At 51.5% G+C, this 23,159-nt stretch overlaps 1 protein-coding gene across 1 annotated transcript; it reads left to right on the top strand.

Moving 5' to 3' along the window:
• Positions 1-10,375: 10,375 nt before the first annotated feature.
• On the top strand, positions 10,376-20,703 carry LOC116981774 (eukaryotic translation initiation factor 1b-like). Its single transcript, XM_033034851.1, has 5 exons — positions 10,376-10,569; positions 13,625-13,788; positions 18,450-18,551; positions 20,297-20,351; positions 20,433-20,703. The coding sequence occupies exons 1-4, from the start codon at positions 10,539-10,541 to the stop codon at positions 20,339-20,341; spliced, it is 342 nt and encodes a 113-aa protein (XP_032890742.1). The 5' UTR covers positions 10,376-10,538; the 3' UTR covers positions 20,342-20,351; positions 20,433-20,703.
• Positions 20,704-23,159: the final 2,456 nt, after the last annotated feature.

Here is a 23,159-nt window from a genome sequence, read left to right as displayed (position 1 = left end):
GGGATTCGAACCGGCTACCTTCCGGTCGCCAGCCGAACACTTAGCCCATTGAGCCATCTATCGTCCCAAATCTGCAGTTCCTTCCAACACATAACGTACAAACCTGTGCGTCTTTGGAGTGTGGGAGGAAACTGGAGCATCCGGAGAAAACCCACATGGTCCAAACACGAACGTAGAAACACCGTAGAGACAAGCGCCCGTGGTCAGTGTGTCAAGGGTCGAGACCCTTCTTCTCAATACTGTTGCCCACAAGGCAACATTGGCAGGTCACTGCTCTGGTTCCCTATAGATTTCAAGAACCTCGTTACCGAGAACCCAACACAGGAAATTAACCCGGGTTAGGCAGCCCGTTCGTCACCTTTGAATGCAAACAAAAAGTCCCGCAGAATATGGAAACACAAGACAAAGGACATTTATTGTCACATACACCAATTGGTGCAGTGAAATCTGAGACTGTAGAAGCTGGAAGTTTTAATAAAACCCAAAGTGCTGGAGGAACTCAGCGGGTCAGGCAGCACTGGGGAGGGAATGAACAGGAGACATTTTGGGTCGGAACCCTTCTTCAGTAAGGGAGTGTTGCATTTATATAACACCTTTCCCAGCCCTCGGGACATCCCAGAAGCACTTCACACTTCACTGTTAACTTCACCGCCACCATCAGGATAGATAATGAATGTGGATCAAATGTCTTGTTTATCAGTGCAGGGAGGAACTGCAGATGCTGGTTTACACCGAAGTTAGACACAAAATGCTGGAGTAACTCATCGGGACAGGCAGCATCTCTGGAGAGAAGGAATGGGTGAGTGGGGGGATTGAGGGAGAGGAGGGGTGTGGAGCGAGAGGGGGGAATGTGCGGGAGGTGAGGAGGGTGAGTGGGGGAGGACGGGGAATAGAAGGAGAGGATGGGTGAGTGGGGAGGTAGGGAGTGGGGTATAGAGGGAGTTGAGGGGGGATAGGGCGAGGTGAGAAGTGGGGGAGGTGGGGATAGAGGGATAGGAGTGGGGTTGAGAGGGCTGAGGAATGATGGAGGGAGGGAGTGACTGAGGGTAGGGGAAAGGAGAGGGAGGGATTGGGGGAGGGGAGAGGTAGAGGGGAAAGAAGAGGGAGGGGGAAGAGTGCTATGGGATGAGGGGAAATGAGCCACGCCTGCACAGTTAGGGTCTATGGGTGAGTGGTGGAATATTGCGTTGGGAAACGGGTTGCGTTGGGAGACCAGGCCTCCCGTGTGACAGGGACCCAACAGGTCCCACTTCATCTAGTTTTAATTAAAACTATAATGGGCCATACAAAGCAGACTTGTGGACTTTACTTTCGAGATACAGCATGGAAACAGGCCCTTCGGACAACAAGTCTGCGCCGACTAGCGATCCAAGTCTGCGCCAACTAGCGATCCAAGTCTGCGCCAACTAGCACTGTCCAACACACTCGGGACAATTTTGCAATTTTATTACCAAAGCCAATTAACCTACAAACCTAAGGTGGACACAAAGTGTTGGGGTAACTCACAGTCAGATGGTCTGAAGAAGAGTCATCCAGTCCTTGTATCCAGAGATGCCTGTTCTGCTGAGATAAACCCCTGTCTCACGGTGCGAGTTGACCCACGAGGTACCCCGAGTTCAAAACAAATTTAACTCGTGATAACTACGTACAATTAACGTAGCGGGAACGTGGGAACTCGTGGACGCAACTTAGCGACTCGTGGTGCTAAGGGCAGGTACCCGTGAAACTTGTTAACTCTTGGAAAAATTCAAACATGCTTATTAAAAGTTTTCCACGAGTAAAATGTACTGCTGAAGATAAAAAATTTAAGAACGTAGTGGCCCGTGCGTTTACCTTAGTGTCTCGTGAGTCTACCGTGGGAACTCTTTAGGGATTTAAGCAAAAAGCACGTCTTGGATGCGTTTGTGTTTTACTCAGCAGGTGAGGCAGCATCTCTGGAGAGAAGGAATGGGCGACGTTTCGGGTCGAGACCCTTCTTCAGACTGAGACCCTCCAGAGATGCTGCCTCACCCGCTGAGTTACTCCAGCATTTTGTGTCTACCTTTGATTTAAACCAGCATCTGTAGTTCTTTCTTACTCATATTTGTATATCTTGGGTGTGCAAGCAAAGAATTTCACTGTGCCTTGTCACATGTGACAATAAAGTATTCTATGCCATTCCACCTTGGACCTGAAAGCCAACCAAATAGGCCATTCGGCCCATCCAGTCCACGCCACCATTCAATCATGACTGATCTATCTCTCCCTCTCAACCCCATTCTCCTGCTTTCTCCCCATAACCCCTGACACCCGCATTAATCAGAATCTATCACTTTCCGCCATAAAGGTATCATAATATTTAAAAAAACACTTGGACAGGTTTGGAGGGATATGGGCCAAACACGGGCAGGTGGGACTAGTGTAGATGGGGCATGTTGGTCGGGGTGGGACTAGTGTAGATGGGGCATGTTGGTCGGGGTGGGACTAGTGTAGATGGGGCATGTTGGTTGGGGTGGTACTAGTGTAGATGGGGCATGTTGGTTGGGGTGGAACTAGTGTAGATGGGGCATGTTGGTCGGGGTGGGACTAGTGTAGATGGGGCATGTTGGTTGGGGTGGGCAGATGGGACTAGTGTAGATTGGACATGTTGGTCGGGGTGGGCGTAGGGGACTAGTGTAGATGGGGCATGTTGGTTGGGGTGGACAGGTGGGATTAGTGTAGATGGGACATGTTGGTCGGGGTGGGCGTAGGGGACTAGTGTAGATGGGGCATGTTGGTCGGTGTGGGACTAATGTAGACGGGGCATGTTGGTCAGGGTGGGCAGGTGGGACTAGTGTAGATGGGGCATGTTGGTCAGGGTGGGCAGGTGGGACTAGTGTAGATGGGGCATGTTGGTTGGGGTGGGCGTAGGGGACTAGTGTAGATTGGACATGTTGGTTGGGGTGGGCAGGGGGGATTAGTGTAGATGGGGCATGTTGGTTGGGGTGGGATTAGTGTAGATGGGACATGTTGGTTGGGGTGGGCAGGTGGGACTAGTGTAGATGGGGCATGTTGGTCAGGGTGGGACTAGTGTAGATGGGACATGTTGGTCGGGGTGGGCAGGTGGGACTAGTGTAGATGGGGCATGTTGGTCAGGGTGGGACTAGTGTAGATGGGACATGTTGGTTGGGGTGGGACTAGTGTAGATGGGACATGTTGGTTGCGGTGGGCAGGTGGGACTAGTGTAGACGGGGCGTGTTGGTCAGGGTGGGACTAGTGTAGACGGGACATGTTGGTTGGGGTGGGCAGGTGGGACTCGTGTAGACGGGGCGTGTTGGACGGGGTGGGCAGGTGGGACTAGTGTAGATGGGACATGTTGGACGGGGTGGGCAGGTGGGACTAGTGTAGATGGGGCATGTTGGTCAGGGTGGGACTAGTGTAGATGGGACATGTTGGACGGGGTGGGCAGGTGGGACTAGTGTAGATGGGACATGTTGGTCAGGGTGGGACTAGTGTAGATGGGACATGTTGGTTGGGGTGGGTAGGTGGGACTAGTGTAGATGGGGCATGTTGGTCAGGGTGGGACTAGTGTAGATGGGGCATGTTGGTCAGGGTGGGATTAGTGTAGATGGGACATGTTGGTTGGGGGGGGATTAGTGTAGATGGGACATGTTGGTCGGGGTGGGCAGGTGGGACTAGTGTAGATGGGGCATGTTGGTGGGCACCCACACTAACCAACAAGTTTCGGTCAGACGATGGTGCTTCTTTCACGGAGTTGCTCATCGGGCAGCAATTGGCGATGGTCTCGGTGTGTGCCCATTGGCCAGGGTGCAGTGGTGTGCCTCTGCCCAAGACCAACCTTGACATGGACACCGCACCCCTTCCTGCCTAACATCGTTAACACAATGACTGGCAGTTATACTCACCTGTGGCCGTCTGTGATGGGATTGAGACCTTGGCGGTCAGTACATCACTCGGTCAGGGACGGTCCTTCTCACTGCCGGCCAAGGCCCCATAGCAGAAGCCTCCACGTGACGGGGCTGGGAACTGGAAGTATCCTGAGCTAATTCTACTACCACCATCATCTATTTCAACAAGTGATGGCTCCCACTGATTGTCGCCGGAGGCTTGTGTCCTGTTCAGGACAGATGATGAAAGCGAGGTCAACATTTGAAACATGGAAGAGGAACACGAAAGAAAGAAGAAGCTTGCCGGCCAAGCCAGGTCTTGCCGGTAGTTTGAGATTTTGAGCTATGTAGCGTTCTGTCTGCATTACTGAAGAAGGGTCTCGACCCGATACGTCACCTGTTCCTTCACTCCGGAGATGCTGTCTGTCCCGCTGTGTTACTCCAGCAGTTTGTGTCTGTCTTGTATACTCTGGAATTTAGGATGAGAGGGATCTTATGAAACATATAAGATTATTAAGGGATTGGACACGCTAGAGGCAGGAAACATGTTCCCGATTTTGGGGGAGTCCAGAACCAGGGGGCCACAGTTTAAGAATTAGATTAGGCCACTTAGAACGGAGATGAGGAAAATCTTTTTCACCCAGAGAGTTGTGAATCTGTAGAATTCTCTGCCTCAGGAGGCCAATTTTCTCGATGTTTTCAAGAGAGAGTTAGATAGAGCCCTTAAAGATATCAGATTCAGGGGATATGGGGAGAAGGCAGGAACGGGGTACTGATTGGGGATGATCAGCCATGATCACATTGAATGGCGGTGCTGGCTCGAGGGGCTGAATGGCCTACTCCTGCACCTATTGTCTATTGTCTATTTAATGTAGACCAGCAAGTGCAGTGCTTTCCTACCCCGTGTGTTGTTTGCTTGTGAAATCATCCCACAGACTCCACCAACTCCAAAATGACGGCCTACATGGTCTCCAGGACATCCATGCCCACCACTGCCTGATGGAGATGCCGTCCAAGGTGTTTTTCCACAAAACTTGATGGAAGTTAAAAAATTACAAGTGGGAAAAGTGACATAATCAGAGCGCTTTCCCATGGGAAGCACAGAGAACATTCCCAGCGAGTGGATGTGGGATGTGTTTTCCCAAAGTATACTTTATTTGTGAAATATATTCAAATCACAGAATTCGGCACAATATTACACTTGCATACTATATTTACATTATAACAACATGGCATTACTATTACAGTCACTAACATTCCGGCAAGGATAAACTCCTGACTGTGGTCCTTTCCCTGAGTTATCATGGTGCTTTAGTGTGCCCCTCACACTGACCCCTGCACCCTGCACCCTGGAACCCTGCACCCTGGAACCCTGCACCCTGGAACCCTGCACCCCTGCACCCTGGAATCCTGCACCCTGGAACCCTGCACCCTGCAATCCTGCACCCTGGAATCCTGCACCCTGGAACCCTGCACCCTGCACCCTGCACCCTGGAATCCTGCACCCCTGCACCCCTGCACCCTGCAATCCTGCACCCTGGAACCCTGCACCCCTGCACCCTGCACCCTGCACCCTGCACCCTGGAATCCTGCACCCTGCACCCTGGAATCATGCACCCTGGAATCCTGCACCCCTGCACCCCTGCACCCTGGAATCCTGCACCCTGGAACCCTGCAACCCTGCACCCTGCACCCTGCACCCTGGAATCCTGCACCCTGGAATCATGCACCCTGGAATCCTGCATCCCTGCACCCCTGCACCCTGGAATCCTGCACCCTGGAACCCTGCACCCCTGCACCCTGGAATCCTGCACCCCTGCACCCTGCAATCCTGCACCCTGGAACCCTGCACCCTGCACCCTGGAATCCTGCACCCTGCACCCTGGAATCCTGCACCCTGGAACCCTGCAACCCTGCACCCCTGCACCCTGGAATCCTGCAACCCTGCACCCTGCACCCTGGAATCCTGCACCCTGCACCCTGGAATCCTGCACCCTGGAATCCTGCACCCCTGCACCCCTGCACCCTGGAATCCTGCACCATGGAACCCTGCAACCCTGCACCCTGCACCCCTGCACCCTGCACCCTGCACCCTGGAATCCTGCACCCTGGAACCCTGCACCCCTGCACCCTGGAATCATGCACCCCTGCACCCCTGCAATCCTGCACCCTGGAATCCTGCAACCGTGCAACCCTGCACCCTGCACCCTGCACCCTGGAATCCTGCACCCTGCACCCTGGAATCCTGCACCCCTGCACCCCTGCAATCCTGCACCCTGCACCCTGGAATCCTGCAACCGTGCAACCCTGCACCCTGCACCCTGCACCCTGGAATCCTGCAACCCTGCACCCTGCAACCCTGCACCCTGCACCCTGGAATCCTGCAACCGTGCAACCCTGCACCCTGCACCCTGCACCCTGCGCCCTGGAACCCTGCACCCTGCACCCTGCACACTGCACCCTGCATCCTGCTCCCTGCACCCTGCACCCTGCGCCCTGGAACCCTGCACCCTGCACCCTGCACCCTGCATCCTGCACCCTGCACCCTGCACCCTGCACCCTGCACCCTGCATCCTGCACCCTGCACCCTGCACCCTGCACCCTGCACCCTGCACACTGGACCCCTGCACCCGGAACCCTGGAACCCTGCACCCTACACCCAGCACCATGGAACCCTGGAACCCTGCACCCTACACCCAGCACCATGGAACCCTGCAACCCTGCACCAGTCTCCTGACACTGGAAGACCAACAAGCCTTGGCACATCAGCCTACATCTTTCATCGATTGGATGGATGATCCACTGGCAGTAGTTGATGTTTGTCTCGGTTCCCTGGGAACAGGGTGTGGAGCGCTGAGACCTGTTTTACACAACTGCTCCAGGCAAGCCCAGGTTGAATATTGTGCAATCTGTGTGTAATTGTAGGGAGTGATCAGCATGACTAGATTCCGATCTCTCCGCCAGGCAGTCTCCAGGTGTGGAGTAAACACTGAACAAAGAGTGACTTATCTTCACCTTCAATAAACAGCCACTGTGTATGGTAGTGCAGGTTGGAGACAGACACAAAAACCTGGAGTAACTCATAGAAACATAGAAACATAGAAAATAGGTGCAGGAGTAGGCCATTCGGCCCTTCGAGCCTGCACCGCCATTCAATATGATCATGGCTGATCATCCAACTCAGTATCCTGTACCTGCCTTCTCTCCATACCCCCTGATCCCTTTAGCCACAAGGGCCACATCTACGTCCCTCTTAAATATAGCCAATGAACTGGCCTCAACTACATTCTGTGGCAGAGAATTCCACAGATTCACCACTCTCTGTGTGAAAAATGTTTTTCTCATCTCAGTCCTAAAAGATTTCCCCTTTATCCTTAAACTGTGACCCCTTGTTCTGGACTTCCCCAACATCGGGAACAAACTTCCTGCATCCAGCCTGTCCAACCCCTTAAGAATTTTGTAAGTTTCTATAAGATCCCCTCTCAATCTTCTAAATTCTAGCGAGTACAAGCCGAGTCAGTGGGACAGGCAGCATCTCTGGAGAGAAGGAATGGGTGACGTTTCGGGTCCAGACACAATGGCACCCATTCCCTCTCTCCAGAGACGCTGCCAGTCCCGCTGAGTTACTCCAGCATTTTGTGTCCAGCTGCATTGTAAACCAGCATCTGCAGTTCCTTCGACACAAAAGAGGTTGGAGAATCCGGACTGTACCCTAGTTTTTGAGCACAGAGGTTCAGACGCAAAAGAAACTACTTATGTTTAATTTGAGCAGACACCTGTTGTGACAGATTAGGAGGGATTAGCGCGCTGGTCACAGCGGCCTTCACCCACACTCAAGCTTTAGTCGAGAAGCCAGACACAGAAACGTGGGCACAGACACCAGCAACACCTCCCTACCTGAATCAACAGTGGATATGGGGAGAAGGCAGGAACGGGGTACTGATTATGGATGATCAGCCATGATCACATTGAATGGTGGTGCTGGCTCGAAGGGCCAAATGGCCGACTCCTGCACCTATTGTCTATTGTCTATTGTCTATCAACCCACCTTCCCTAACCTCTCCCCAAGTACAGCTTTACTGTGATTCACTTGTAAACCATATTCCTGCCCTAAAATAGACACAAAAAGCTGGAGTAACTCAGCGGGTCAGGCAGCACCTCTCAACAAAACGAATAGGTGACGCCTCTGGTCGAGACCCTTCTTCAGACTGATCTGTCTGTTTACCTGTTCCTTGATGTTTGTGGGCGTTACAGCTGAATTACACATTTGTACATCATCTGCCTGGGTACTGAAACACTGATGGTGTTCTCAGCTCTAGGTCACCACCTAGGGTACAACTTTGGGCAAAATGTTGGACTATCTTGAGGTACCCCTCTTGTCTTGTGAGCCATTTTGGGCACCATATCTGAAGAAGGATTTGCTGGCTCTGGAGAGGGTCCAGAGGAGGTTTACACGAATGATCCCAGGAATTCCTATCCCTAATGACCTTCCCCTAGTTTTCTCCTGTTGTTGACCCAAACATTGGGTTTACCAGTTCACCCTGTGATTCCTTGCATCCCCCCACCAACAACGATCCTTAGCACAACCCCTCCACTATCAGACGTTCATAAATTCATAAATTCATGTCATAGAAGCAGAATTAGGGCATTCGGCCCATCAAGTCTACTCCACCATTTAATCATGGCTGATCTACCTTTCCCTCAATCCAATTCTCCTGCCTTCTCCCAATAACTCCTGGCACCCTACACATGTAGACATAGAAACAGAGAAACATAGAAAATAGGTGCAGGAGTAGGCCATTCGGCCTTTCGAGCCTGCACCGTCATTCAATATGATCATGGCTGATCATCCAACTCAGTAGACATGTTAACCTACACATTTACTGCAAACAATATTGAAATATCTTAAACTGAGAGAGGCGAAATTAAAGAAGATGTGGAGGGCACGTTTTGTACAGAGACTATCCCAACGTTTAAAAAACAGTTAGACAGGTACATGAATAGGACAGGTTTGGAGGGATATGGACCAAGCGCAGGCAAGTGGGACTAGTGTAACTGGGACATTGTTGGCCGGTGTGGGCGAGTTGGGCCGGTGTGGGCCGGTGTGGGCCAGTTGGGCCGGTGCGGGCCAGTTGGGCCGGCCGGTGTGGGCCGGTGTGGGTCGGTGTGGGCCAGTTGGGCCGGTGCGGGCCAGTTGGGCCGATGCGGGCCGGTGCGGGCCGGTGCGGGCCGGTGCGGGCCAGTTGGGCCGGTGCGGGCCAGTTGGGCCGGTGTGGGCCGTTGTGGGCCAGTTGGGCCGGTGTGGGCCGTTGTGGGCCAGTTGGGCCGGTGCGGGCCAGTTGGGCCGATGCGGGCCGGTGCGGGCCGGTGCGGGCCGGTGCGGGCCAGTTGGGCCGGTGCGGGCCAGTTGGGCCGGTGTGGGCCGTTGTGGGCCAGTTGGGCCGGTGTGGGCCGGTGTGGGCTAGTTGGGCCAGTGTGGGCCAATTGGGCCGGTGCGGGCCGATGCGGGCTGGTGCGGGCCGGTGCGGGCCGGTGCGGGCCAGTTGGGCCGGTGTGGGCCGTTGTGGGCCAGTTGGGCCGGTGTGGGCCGGTGTGGGCCAATTGGGCCGGTGCGGGCCGGTGCGGGCCGGTGCGGGCCAGTTGGGCCGGTGCGGGCCAGTTGGGCCGGCGTGGGCCGTTGTGGGCCAGTTGGGCCGGTGCGGGCCAGTTGGGCCGGTGTGGGCCGGTGTGGGCCAGTTGGGCCGGTGTGGGCTAGTTGGGCCAGTGTGGGCCAATTGGGCCGGTGCGGGCCGATGCGGGCCGGTGCGGGCCGGTGCGGGCCGGTGCGGGCCGGTGCGGGCCGGTGCGGGCCGGTGCGGGCCGCTGCGGGCGAGTTGGGCCGGTGCGGGCCGGTGCGGGCCGGTGTGGGCCAGTTGGGCCGGTGCGGGCCGGTGCGGGCCGGTGTGGGCCGGTGCGGGCGAGTTGGGCCGGTGCGGGCCGGTGCGGGCCGATGCGGGCGAGTTGGGCCGGTGTGGGCGAGTTGGGCCGGTGTGGGCCGGTGTGGGCCGGTGTGGGCCGGTGTGGGCCGGTGTGGGGCGGTGTGGGCCGGTGTGGGGCGGTGTGGGCCGGTGTGGGCGAGTTGGGCCGGTGTGGGCCGGTGTGGGCCGGTGCGGGCCGGTGCGGGCCGGTGTGGGCCAGTTGGGCAAATTATGCTGTATTTCACTCTGTGACAAAGAACAAGGAAAAGAAAAAGAAAAAAACCGAGTAAAGGGGCGGGACCAGGGGGCGGGGCCAGTTGGAGACCAGGGGGCGGGGCGGGACCAGGGGTGGGGCGGAGCCAGAGGGTGTGGCCAGGGGCGGGGCCAGGGCGGGCCGCCCTGTACGTGGCGTCACATGCCAGCGGGCGGCAACGCGGGGTCAGCAACACCCGTCGCGCCGTGTCACAGGGCCGCTGACGCGTGCGGCGTTGGTGACGTAAGGCGGGCGTGGCGCTGTCTATATAAGGGCGCGGTGGCGGTGGGCGGCGCAGTCCGCAGCGAGCGGGCAGAGCAGGAGTAGGTTTCGTACACGCCGAGCGCACCGCGACCTGCTGCAACCCACCGCGACCCGCCACGAACCCAGCACGACCCAACACGACTCAGCACCGCATCGCCTCCCTCCAGCACACTCGCTCACACCCGCCCGCCACGGCGTATGTCCGCCTGCCAGAACCTGCACAGCTTCGGTGAGTCCGGGACGGGTCGGGACGGGTCGGGATGGGACGGGACGGGACGGGTCGGGATGGGATGGGATGGGACGGGACGGGTCGGCTGCAGCCCAGCTCTGCTGCAGACCGCACTAAAGTTAATTGAATGTCGATCTTGCACTGGACATCTGTCCCTTTATCCTGTGTCTGTACACTGTGGACGGTCACGGCTCGACTGTAATCGCTGTGTGGGAAGGAACTGTGCAGATGCCGGATTACAACAAAGATAGAAACAAAGTACTGGAGTTGCATCATCATTTTGTGTCTCTATTCGATGATAGTCTTCCTGTGTAGCATTGCTGCGGACTGGGTAGCGCGCAACAAAAAGTTATTCACTGTACTTTGGCTCGTGTAACTCTAATCCAAACTAAACTAACCTGTGGAGATGTGTTCAAAAGGGAACTGCAGATGCTGGAATATCGAAGGTACACAAAATTGCTGGGGAAACTCAGCGGGTGCAGCAGCATCTATGGAGCGAAGGAAATAGGCGACGTTTCGGGCCGAAACCCTTCTTCAGACTGAACCTGTGGAGATGCTGCCTCACAGTGCCGGAGTTGTGGGTTCGATCCTGTCCCCGGGTGCTGGCTGTGTGGAGTTTGCATGATCTCCAAGAGTCAAGAGAGAGTCGAGAGTGTTTTATTGGCATATGTCCATTCTTACTTGCTGCAGCACAACAGAATATGTAAACGTAATATCATATGACAAACGAGAGAGGGAAAAGAAAAGGTGTGTTGTGTGTATATATATCGCAATCCTTGTGATTGTGTGGATTTCCTCTGAGTTGCTCTGGTTTCCTCCCACATCCCAAAGACAAGTGGGTTTGTAGGTTAATTGACCCTCTGCAACTGTTAGGAGTGAATGGGGAAAATGTGGGATAACATAGAATAGTGTGAATGTGTGTATCAAGGGTTGGTGGGCTGAAGGGCCTGTTTCCATGTTGTATCTTTCAATCAACAAGGGATGTTTCTGCAATGCTGGTAAGCTAAAAGTGGTTAATGGATTGAGAAACATTACATTGATAATGTGTGATAATTGGATGTAATTGTTGGTGTAATGTTGCTTTCATTGGGAGTTTAGTAGGCAATCAATTAACTTTGGAAACTGACGTGCAGTAAAAAAGCTGCCTTGGAAGAAAACACTGTTACCATGTAACCTCCCTGCAGTGGCCTGGTGCCATTGTCTGTCAGTTTCATGTCGTGGCCATGAAACTAGCAAGTGACTGGTCGTAGAGAAACCTGGGCAATGATACTCTGGCAAACAATGAAACATAGTCTTTTGTCATTTTAGTTTGCAAGGAACAAAAGTATACTTGTAGCTATTTAAAAAAAAAAAAAGAGACTTTAAGAAGGAACTGCAGATGCTGGAAAATCGAAGGTAGACAAAAGTGCTGGAGAAACTCAGCGGGTGCAGCAACATCTATGGAGCGAAGGAAATGGGCAACGTTTCGGGCCGAAACCCAAGGCTCTTCCAGTTGTGCTGCTGCTGCTGCCCGTTGTCTTATGATGTTAACATTCTCCAGGAAGTGTGGGAATTTGGGATAGACACAAAATGCTTGCGTAACTCAGCGGGTCAGGCAGCATCTGTGGAGAAAAGGAATAGGTGACGTTTTGTGTCGAGACCCTTGTTCAGACTGAGGAACTTGGGGGCCTTGGTGATCCAGATGCTGAATCTCTGGGGATTTCTGTTGTTGGGGTAGTGGGTTATTAGTGTGTTCCTGTATTCTCTCCCTCTGGTTTTGATGGAAAGATAGAGCATGGGAAACAGGCCCTTTGGCCCACCAAGCCCATGCCAATCATCGATCACCTGTTTGCAAATGTTTTAGTTTAGTTTATGGTCGTGTGTACTGAGGGACAATGAAAAGCTATACCTTGGCACATGTTGCAGGGAGGTTACATGTAACTGTTTTCTTGCAAGACAGCTTTTTTTTTCTATTTCTTCCCCCTCCCCCCTTGCATCCACTCCCTATGTGCTAGGAGCAGTTTACAGAGGTCAGTTAACCTACAAACCTACACATCTTTGGGATGTGGGAGGAAACCAGAACACTTGGAGGAAATTATCGCATTGGATGGCGGTGCTGGCTCGAAGGGCCGAATGGCCTACTCCTGCACCTATTGTCTGTTGAAACCCATGCGATCACAGGGGGAACGTGCAAACTCCACGTAGGCAGCACCCGAGGTTGGGATTAAACCTGGGTTTCTGGTATTTTGAGATGGCAGCTCTCCCGCTTGGTTGGGTGATGCCTCTCGTGTTGAGACTATTGTCCAACCTTGCAACTTTTGCATCTTCTCCAAGAGGAAGTTTCTCCACTTTGCATTCTCCCCAGTTTCCAACATTAAGTTTTGGAATTTTTTTCAATGCATTCGTAACTGTATAGGAGCCATTAGGGTCTGAGTTATAAGGAGAGGTTGAGCAGGCTGGAACTATTCGCTGGAGCACAGGAAGATGAGTGGTGATCTTATAGAGGTGTATAAAATCATGAGAGGAATAGATCGGGTGGAATCACAGAGTCTCTGGCCCAGAGTAGGGTAATCGAGGACTAGACGGCTTAGTTTCAGGTTAATGGAGAAAGATTTAATCGGAATCTGAGGGGTAACTTTTTCTTGGGGGGTGATGGGTGTGTGGAACGAGCTGCTGGAGGAGGTAGTTGAGGCAGGGACAATTAGCCAGGTTTAGAGGGGTATGGGCCAAACATGGGCAGGTGGGACTAGTGCAGATGGAGCATGTTAGAAACATAGAAAATAGGTGCAGGAGTAGGCCATTCGGCCCTTCGAGCCTGCACCGCCATTCAATATGATCATGGCTGTTCAACCATCTCAGTATCCTGTACCTGCCTTCTCTCCATACCCCCTGATCTCTTTAGCCACAAGGGCCACATCTAACTCCCTCTTAAATGTAGCCAATGAACTGGCCTCAACTACTTTCTGTGGCAGAGAGTTCCACAGATTCACTGTGTGGGGAAAAGAAAATGTTGGTTGGTTTGTGTGAGTTGGGATGAAGGGCCTGTTTCCACACTGTGACTCTATTGCCGTTGCAGATCCCTTTGCTGATGCACTTAAGGGTGATGATCTCCTCCCATCTGGGACTGAAGACTATATTCACATAAGGATCCAACAGAGGAACGGTCGGAAAACCCTCACCACCGTCCAAGGCATTGCTGATGATTATGACAAGAAGAAACTCGTCAAGCACTTCAAAAAGGTAAAACCCTTCTGCCCTACAGGAGGCATGGGCCATGCTAGCCCTTGTCAGTTGACCTTTCTGTCCTGGGCCACCTCCATTGTCAGACTGAGACCAAATGCAAATTGGAGGAACAGCATCTTGTATTTCCCATTATGCAGCTTACAGCCCAGGGGTATGAATATTGATTTATCTAACTTCAAGTTACCCTTGCATCCCCTGTCTCCCTGCCCCTCCCCCTCCCTAGTTGGTGTATTGACTTCAAAGCCGTCCTGTAGAGTCTCATAGTCCGCAACTGGTTCTCACCGAGGCCTCGGCTAACGCTGGCCTGTTCCCTTTATCATCGTTACTTCTTTGTATATCTTTCATTCATTTGTTCTGTATATCTCTAGTTTCCCTTTCCCCATATCCTGTCTGAAGAAGAGTCTCAACGCAAAATGCCACCTCTTCATTTCTCCAGAGATGCTGTCTGAGTTACTCCAGCTTTTGTGTCTATCTATTGAGTATTATAGTTGTGTATTGTTGTGGAATTCTCTGCCTCAGAACTGTTCTCTGGATGCTTTCAAGAGAGAGCTAGATAGGGCTCTTAAAGATAGCGGGGTCAGGGGATATGGGGAGAAGGCAAGAACGGGGTACTGATTGGGAATGATCAGCCTTGATCACATTGAATGGCAGTGCTGGCTCGAAGGGCTGAATGGCCTACTCCTGCACCTATTGTCTATTGTGTAGTTCTGGTGGCTGCATTACATGGGGATACAGAAGGGATTCTGCAGATGTTGTCTGGATTGGGTAGCATTGGGGTACATTGGCAATCCTTTTCCCCAGAAGGAAATGTCGAATACCAGAGGGCATGGGCGTGGTCATTCAGTGCATTCAGAATGTATTCAGACCCCTGCACTTTTTCCACATTTTGTTACGTTACAGGCTTATTTTAAAATGGATTAAACTCATTTTTTTAAATCATCAATCTACACACAATACCCCAGAATGAAGAAGCAAAAACAGGTGTTTAGAAATGTTTGCAAAGTAATTAAGTATAAATAACTGAAATATCACATTTACATAAGTATTCAGACCCTTTGCTGTGACTCAACATTGAGCTTAGGTTCATCCTGTTTCCATTGATTATCCTTGAGATGTTTCTACAACTTGATTGGTCCACCAGTGGTAAATTAAATTGATTGGACATGATTTGGAAAGGCACACACCTGTCTATATAAGGTCCCACAGTTGACAGTGCATGTCAGAACAAAAACCAAGCAGTGAAGACGAAGGAATTGTCCGTAGACCTCTGAGACAGGATTGTGTTGAGACACAGATCTGGGGAAGGGTATAAAACAATGTCTGCAGCATTGCAGATCCTGAAGAGCACAGTGGCCTCCGTCATTCTTAAATGGAAGAACTTTGGAACCACCAGGACTCTTCATAGAGCTGGCCGCCCGGCCAAACTGATCAATCGGGGGAGAAGGGCCTTGGTCAGGGAGGTGACCATGAACCCAATGGTCACTCTGACAGAGCTCCAGAGTTCCTCTGTGGAACCTTCCAGAAGGACAACTATATCTGCAACACTCCACCAATCAGGCCTTTATGATAGAGTGGCCAGATGGAAGCCACTCCTCAGTAAAAGGCACATGACAGCCCGCTTGGAGTTTGCCAAAAGGCATGAGAAACAAGATTCTCTGGTCTGATGAAACCAAGATTGAACTCTTTGGCCTGAATGCCAAGCGTCATGTCTGGAGGAAACCAGGCACCGCTCATCACCCGTCCAATTCCATACCTACGGTGAAGCATGGTGGTGGCAGCATCATGCTGTGGGGATGTTTTTCAGCGGCAGGAACTGGGAGACTAGTCAGGATCGAGGGAAAAATGAACGGAGCAAAGTAGAGAGATCCTTGATGAAAACCTGCTCCAGAGGGTTCAGGACCTCAGATTGGGGCGGAGGTTCACCTTCTAACAGGACAACGACCCTAAGAACATAGCCAAGACAACGCAGGAGTGGCTTCATGACAAGTCTGTGAATGTCCTTGAGTGGCCCAGCCAGAACCCGATCGAACATCTCTGAAAATAGCTGTACATCGACGCTCCCCATCCAACCTGACAGAGCTTGAGAGGATCTGCAGAGAAGAATGGGAGAAATTACCCAAATACAGGTGTGCCAAGCTTGTAGCATCATACCCAAGAAGACTTGAGGCTGTAATCGCTGCCAAAGGTGCCTCAACAAAGTACTGAGTAAAGGGTCTGAATACTTATGTAAATGTGATATTTCAGTTATTTCTTTTCAATTACTTTGCAAACATTTCTAAACCCCTGTTTTCACTTGTTTATTATGAGGTATTGTGTGTAGATTGATGATTAAAAAAAATGAATTTAATCCATTTTAGAATAAGGCTGCAGTGTAACAAATTGTGGAAAAAGTGAAGGGGTCTGAATGCACTGGACTGAGGTACAGTGAAATGCATTTCTGTTCACAGTTCAGTACAAGTATCACGACACATAAGCACTTGGTTACATATTAAATAAGCATCTCCGATACAGTACAAGTGTACGGCAGCAGTACACAGAGCCAGTGTATGGAGTCGTCTGGGCAAGTAGAAGCAGCAATGTTTAAAGGTAGATAGACACAAAATGCTGGAGTAACTCAGTGGGACCGGCAGCGTCTCCGGAGAGAAGGAACGGGTGATCTTTTGGGTCGACACCTTTCTTCAACAATGTTGAAAGGTATATTGCTGGACATTGAACTGGCCAGGAATGAGAGCTGGGACCATGTGCAGGCAGTTGCCCAGTTTAATTTTCAGCACGGGTGGGATTAATTGCCGCATTCAGCTGTCTAAGCCAAGTCAATTTGTAAATTGGGGATTGATAGATTCTTGATTAGTACAGGTGTCGGGTTATGGGGAGAAGGTAGGAGAATGGGGTTAGGAGGGGATGATAGATCAGCCATGATTGAATAGCGGAATGGACTTGATGGGCCGAATGGCCTAATTCTGCTCCGAGATCTTATGAAGGTAGGACGTGGTGGGTTGATGGACCTATTGCCATGTTGTATTAATATTCTGTGTACTTTACTGTCAGAGTTAATCTCACAGCAGCCGTTGCTATTGTAAACTGAGGTACAAGGCAAAGTTGGGGGGAGTTTGTAGACAACCTCACGGAAACTTCAGACCCCCTGTGGTTGGAATCTTTGTCATCAAGCAGTTACCCGGTTTGTAGGTGACGTTTGGTTTGGGCGTTTCATTCATAACTCGTGTTAGTGTCCCAGAACTATAGGTCCTGGTTTGAATGTAAATGTGAGATGGGAAGTTTAGAAATTGAGCCGAGAAAGGCTTTAGACTAAACAAGGATATTAATGGAATGAAAAATCAAACTGAAAGAAATCTAAAATGCAGCAAGTCGGGCAACATTGTGGAGAGAGTGTTATCACTGTTATGTCTTCATCTTCTGCAGTGTTGCAGAAACAAACCATGAGTTTCTCCCCACACATGATGCCAGATTTGAGTTTCCAGTACTTTGTGTTAATGTAGATCTGGCCTCTCCATTACATCAGGACATGGAGACTTTGGAGAGGGTGCAGAAGAGGTTTACCAGAATAATGCCAGAATTACAGGGTATCGGGTATAAGGACAGCGTGTAAGGAAGAACTGCAGATACTGGGTTAAATCAAAGGTCGACACAAAATGCTGGAGTAACTCAGCAGATGAGGCAGCATCTCTGAAGAGAAGGAATGGGCGACTTTTCGGGTCGAGACCCTTCTTCAGACTGATGTCAGGGGTCAAGGCGGGACAAAGATAGAATCTAGTCGGAGACTGTAAGACTAGTGGGAGAACTGGGAAGGGGATGGAAAGAGAAAGCAAAGGCTATCTGAAGTTAGAGAAGTCAATGTTAACCCATGCGGAATATGAGGAGCTGTTCCTCCAATTTGCGCTGGGCCTCACTCTGACAATGGAGGAGGCCTTGGACAGAAAGGTCACATTGGGAATGGGAGGGGGGGTTCAAGTGCTGAGCCACCGGGAGATCAGGTTCGTTAAGATGGACTGAGCGGAGGTGTTAAGCTAAACGATCGCCAAGCCTGCGCTTGGTCTTGCCGATGTAGAGAAGTTGACACCTGGTAGATGAGGTTGGAGGAGGTGCAGGTGAACCTCTGCCTCACCTGGAAAGATTGTTTGGGTCCTTGGATGGAGTTGAAGGGGGAGGTAAAGGGACAGGTGTTGCATCTCCTGCATTGCAGGGGAAAGTACCGGGGGGGGGGGGGGGGGGGTTTTGGTGGGAAATAATGAATGGGAGGTTGGACAAACTTGGATCATTTTCTCTGGAAAGTCAGAGCCTGCGGGGAGATGGCCACAGATAATATGACCATCCGTCTCATTAGATTCATCACGGTGGCGCAGCGGTAGTCACTGCCTCACAGCACCAGAGACCCAGGTTCAATCCTGACTACGGTGCTGTCTGTACGGAGTATGCACATTCTCCCCGTGACCTGTGTGGGTTTTCTCTGGGTGCTCCGGTTTCCTCCCACACTACAAAGACGTGCAGGTTTGTAGGATAAGTGGCTTCGGTAAAATTGTAAATTGTCCCTAGTGTGTAGAGGATAGTGTTAGTGTGCGGGGATCGCTGGTCGTCCCGGACTGAAGGGCCTGTTTCCGCGCTGTATCTCTAAACTAAACTAAGCTGTGCTGTTCTTGCAGCAATTTGCCTGCAATGGCACTGTGATCGAACATCCAGAGTACGGGGAGGTGATCCAGCTGCAAGGAGACCAGCGCAAAAACATCTGCAAGTTTCTGGTGGAGGTAATAACTGCTTCACAAAACTACATACCTGTCGCTGTTGCCTCCGTGCAATGTACACTTTGACCTGTCAATGGAAGTCATCTTGTAACGGATTTCTACGCTCTTAAAATGGCGAATGCAGCTCCACGGTCAATTGTCCAGCAACTTGTCCTTAAATCACAAGAGCCCACATGATCCCCCACCGCTGGCCGTGCTGGCTCGAAGGGCCAAATGGCCTCCTCCTGCACCTATTTTCTATGTTTCTATGTTAAGTCCCCCTGAAAATGTGGGGCCTAGGCTGGGTGAGGCAGTGGGGCTTCCATGCCGATCGGCGGGTTGAATTTGTCACCTCTGTCCGGGGCTCCGGAACTCTGGCACGGCTGGAGTGGCAGATCCGGTCCCAACGCCGACTTTGCCGGTTATCCCAGTTACTCGGCAGCCTAGTTGGACCATCCCAGTTCCGTTGGAGTCCTCGCGGAGGCGCCTGGCAAATCGGTTCGTCCATAAAGGCTCTTGGAACCAAGAGCGCTGGAAAATCGGTGGTGGACGTGTACTTTAATGGAGACACAACGAACTGCTGATGCTGGAATCCTGAGTCATGGTTCTGGTTTGCTAACGAAGTCACACAATCCCTTAAAACATCACCTATCCATGTTCTCCAGAGATGTTGCCGAACCTGCTGAGTTACTCCAGCATTTTGTCTATGTGTATGTGTGTGTGTGTGTGGGTTTTCTCCGGAAACTCCGGTTTCCTCCCACATTCCAGAGACGTGCAGGTTTGTAGGTTAATTGGCTGGATGAAAGTGTAAATTGTCCCGAGTGCGTAGGGTAGTGTTGATGTGCGGGGATCGCTGGACGGCGCGGATTCTGTTGTCCGCGCCGTATCACTAAATTAAATTAATCCAATATCTAGTCCACCAACGCCTTGTGGACCTGGGTTGTGAATTCCCTCCCTCTCGCCCCCAGGAGGTGGTGAATGGCCCGGTGAGTGGTTTGGGTGACTTTGAGCAAGGATGGGTGTTGTGTTGACGGCATTGGCTCTGCTTTTGCCTTGTTCCACATATCTGGGCGGGTGCCCAACCCAAGCGATTATTTGCATGCTCGGCACAGGAGCAGATCGACCGTTGCCCCACCCTACTCCTTCAACAATATTTCTTTAATTATGAACTGGTACTAAACGTTATTCCCATCTCATGTCCGCATTAACCAACCTGATCTCCCGGTGGCTCAGCACTTCAACCCCCCCTCCCATTCCGAATCTAACCTCTCTGTCCAGGGCCTCCTCCATGGCCAGAATGAGCGCCACCGGAAATTGGAAGAGCAGCACCTCATATTCTGCTTGGGCAGTCTGCACCCTAGCGGCATGAACATTGAATTCTCCAATTTCTGGTAGTCTTTGCTGTCTCCTCCCCTTCTCAGCTCTCCCTCAGCCCTCTGGCTCCTCCTCTTCCTTTCTCCTTTCTGCTCCTCGCCCACCCTACATCAGTCTGAAGATGGGTTTCGGCCCGAAACGTTGCCTATTTCCTTCGCTCCGTAGATGCTGCTGCACCCGCTGAGTTTCTACAGCACTTTTGTCTACGTCCCCTTATGTATCTGTCCACTGTAAACGGCTCCATTGTAATCGCATTTTGTCTTTCCGTTGAGTGCATAGCACGCAACAGAAGCTTTTCACTCTGCCTCTGTACACGTGACAATAAACCCCAGTCAACTGGGAAGAATGTGGGATGTTGTTATGTTACTAAAGCTGCCGTTTCATTTGACCTGCAGGTTGGCATTGTGAAGGAGGAGCAACTCAAAGTCCATGGATTCTAATTGACGCCATCTCCTCCCCCCCCCCCCCCCCTGCCTGCACCCCCCCCTGCCCGCACCCCCCCCCCCCCCTGCCCGCACTCCCCCCCCCCCCCCCCCCCCGCCCGCACCCCCTGCCCGACAATGCTCGGCTCTGACTTGTGGACTGTGTTTGATGAGAGGAGGCCTGTATGGTGGCACCTGAGCTGCAGAATGGGCAGTTCAGCCTCTGCAGCCTCCGCAGCAAGCTCTCTACATTTGCCTTTGTCCCAGTTAACCTTTAACATGTTTTGTACTGTTTGTACTCCCTTTTAAAAGCACATGTTAGAACCCTTCTTGTACTTCCTTTTTGTATAATGTATAATAATAAAACCCTCCTGAGAATCCTGTTCTGACACATGCATGAGAGGAATAGATCAGCTAGATACATGCCCAGAGTAGGGGAATCGGGCACCAGAGCACATAGGTTCGAGGTGAAGGGGAAAAGATTAAATAGGAATCTGAGAGGTAACTTTATTTACACAAAGGGTGGCGTGTGTATGGAACGAGCTGCCAGAGGAGGTAGTTGAGGCTGGGAATATCCCAACGTTGAAGAAACTGTTAGACAGGTACATGGATAGGACAGGTTTGGAGGGATATGGACCAAACACAAGCTGGTGGGACTAGTGTAGCTGGGACATGTTGGGCCGATGGGCCTGTTTCCACACTCTGTGCCTTGGGCATCCTTATCATGAAGACACGGGAGGAGGTGGGTTGTGTGAGGCTAATCATTGGAGAATATTATTTTATCCCAGATCACATCCCTATTGTCATTGCAAAATATCCCATTGTACCCGTGTTTAAGAAGGAACTGCAGATGCTGGAAAAATCGAAGGTAACCAAAAATGCTGGAGAAACTCAGCGGGTGAGGCAGCATCGATGGAGCGAAGGAATAGGTGTGACGGTCACCTATTCAGCAAAACAGCGCCTATTATTTTGCTCCATAGATGCTGCCTCACCCGCTGAGTTTCTCCAGCATTTTTGTCTACCATTGTACCAGTGGTGGTGTCAATGGTGATGCCAATTCATTATATTTAAGAGTGGCACGGTGGTGCAGCGGTAGAGTTGCTGCCTCAGTGGCAGAAACCTGGCTTTGATCCCGGTACTGTTTGAAGTTCTCCCGGTGACCACATGGGTTTATTCCAGGTGCTCCGGCTTCCTCCCACACTCCAAAGACGTACAGGTTTGTAGGTTAATTGGCTTCGGTAAAATTGTAAATTGTCCCCAGTGTGTGTAGGATAGTTCTGGTGTGCGGGGATCGCTGGTCGGCGCGGACTCGGTGGGTTGAAGGGTCATGTTTACCGAGAGCTACAATGAAACTCTCTCAAATCATCTAGTGTTAGAACTGGCTCGGGCCACTATCCATTGGTTTGTACAGCTTGAGGTTGCAAGAGGCTGCCAATGCTGGAATCTGGAGCGTTCAAACTGCTGCATGAGCTCAGTAGGTTAAGCATTATCTGTGGGGTCAAAAGGGGTTGGCCTGGGACCCTGTATTCAAGATTCAAGAGAGTTTGTTGTCATGTGTCCCAGATAGGACAATGAAATTCTTGCTTTGCTTCAGCACAACAGAATATAGAAGGCATGAATACAGAACAGATTAGTGTGTCCATATACCATTGTATAAATATATACACACATGAATAAATAAACTGATAAAGTACAAATAAACTGATATTTTATAGATCAGGACTGAGTGTAGATCCTCGGTAGATAGAAGTGAGAGGGAGGGTGGGTGATGGGTGGAAACTGATATTTTGTGGGGTGAGGGGACTGATGAATTGTAATGTTTATGTTGGCCTAAAATAGGACACCTTGAAAGTGTGCTCTGTGATGTTCAAAGGAAAGACTCTGAACTCTTGAAGTGAAGTGGGGGGAAGGACCAAAGGGCAGATTAGTCCATTGGAGCCAAGTGGAGGGTAGGGGTTGGAACCAGGTTGGGGAAGGATGATGGATTGTCGGGGGGGGGGGGGGGGGGGGGAGAGAGAGGGGGGGGGAGGGTAGAGGGGGGGGGGAAGAGAGGGAGAGAGAGAGATCCTTGGGTCAGTCAGTGGGATGGAAACGGAGGGGGGGAGAGATAGTCATCAGGAAATGGGGCGTTCAATCTGATTTACCGTGGGGTTGTGGGCTGTTTGAGTTTGGCCTGAGTCGGTGTGGCAGTGAAGGAGGCCGGTGTGGGAATCGAGAGGTGACCAGAGATCAAGATGCCCATTGGAAAGTGAGAACACGGGTGCTCTGGGTCCGTGCTTGGTCTCGCTGACGTTGAGGAGCCCTCGGCATGAAACAGAAACATAGAAAATAGGTGCAGGAGGAGGCCATTCAGCCCTTCGAGCCAGCACCGCCATTCGTTGTGATCATGGCTGATCGTCCCCTATCAATAACCCGTGCCTGCCTTCTCCCCATATCCCTTGACTCCACTAGCCCCTAGAGCTCTATCTAACTCTCTCTTAAATCCATCCATTGACTTGGCCTCCACTGCCCTCTGTGGCAGGAAATTCCATAAATTCACAACTCTGGGTGAAAAAGTTTTTTCTCACCTCAGTCTTAAATGGCCTCCCCTTTATTTTAAGACTGTGGCCCCTGGTTCCGGACTCGCCCCACATTGGGAACATTTTTCCAGCATCTAGCTTGTCCAGTCCTTTTATAATATTATATGTTTCTATAAGACCCCCCCCCCCCCATCCCTTCATCCTTCTAAACTCCAGTGAATACAAGCCTAGTCTTTTCAATCTTTCCTCATATGACAGTCCCGCCATCCCGGGGATCAATCTCGTGGACCTATGCTGCACTGCCTCAATCACAAGGA

This window comes from Amblyraja radiata, chromosome 16 (genome assembly GCF_010909765.2).
Source record: "Amblyraja radiata isolate CabotCenter1 chromosome 16, sAmbRad1.1.pri, whole genome shotgun sequence".
In the NCBI taxonomy this organism is placed as follows: Eukaryota; Metazoa; Chordata; class Chondrichthyes; order Rajiformes; family Rajidae; genus Amblyraja; species Amblyraja radiata.
This window is presented reverse-complemented; position numbering and strand designations above follow the sequence as displayed.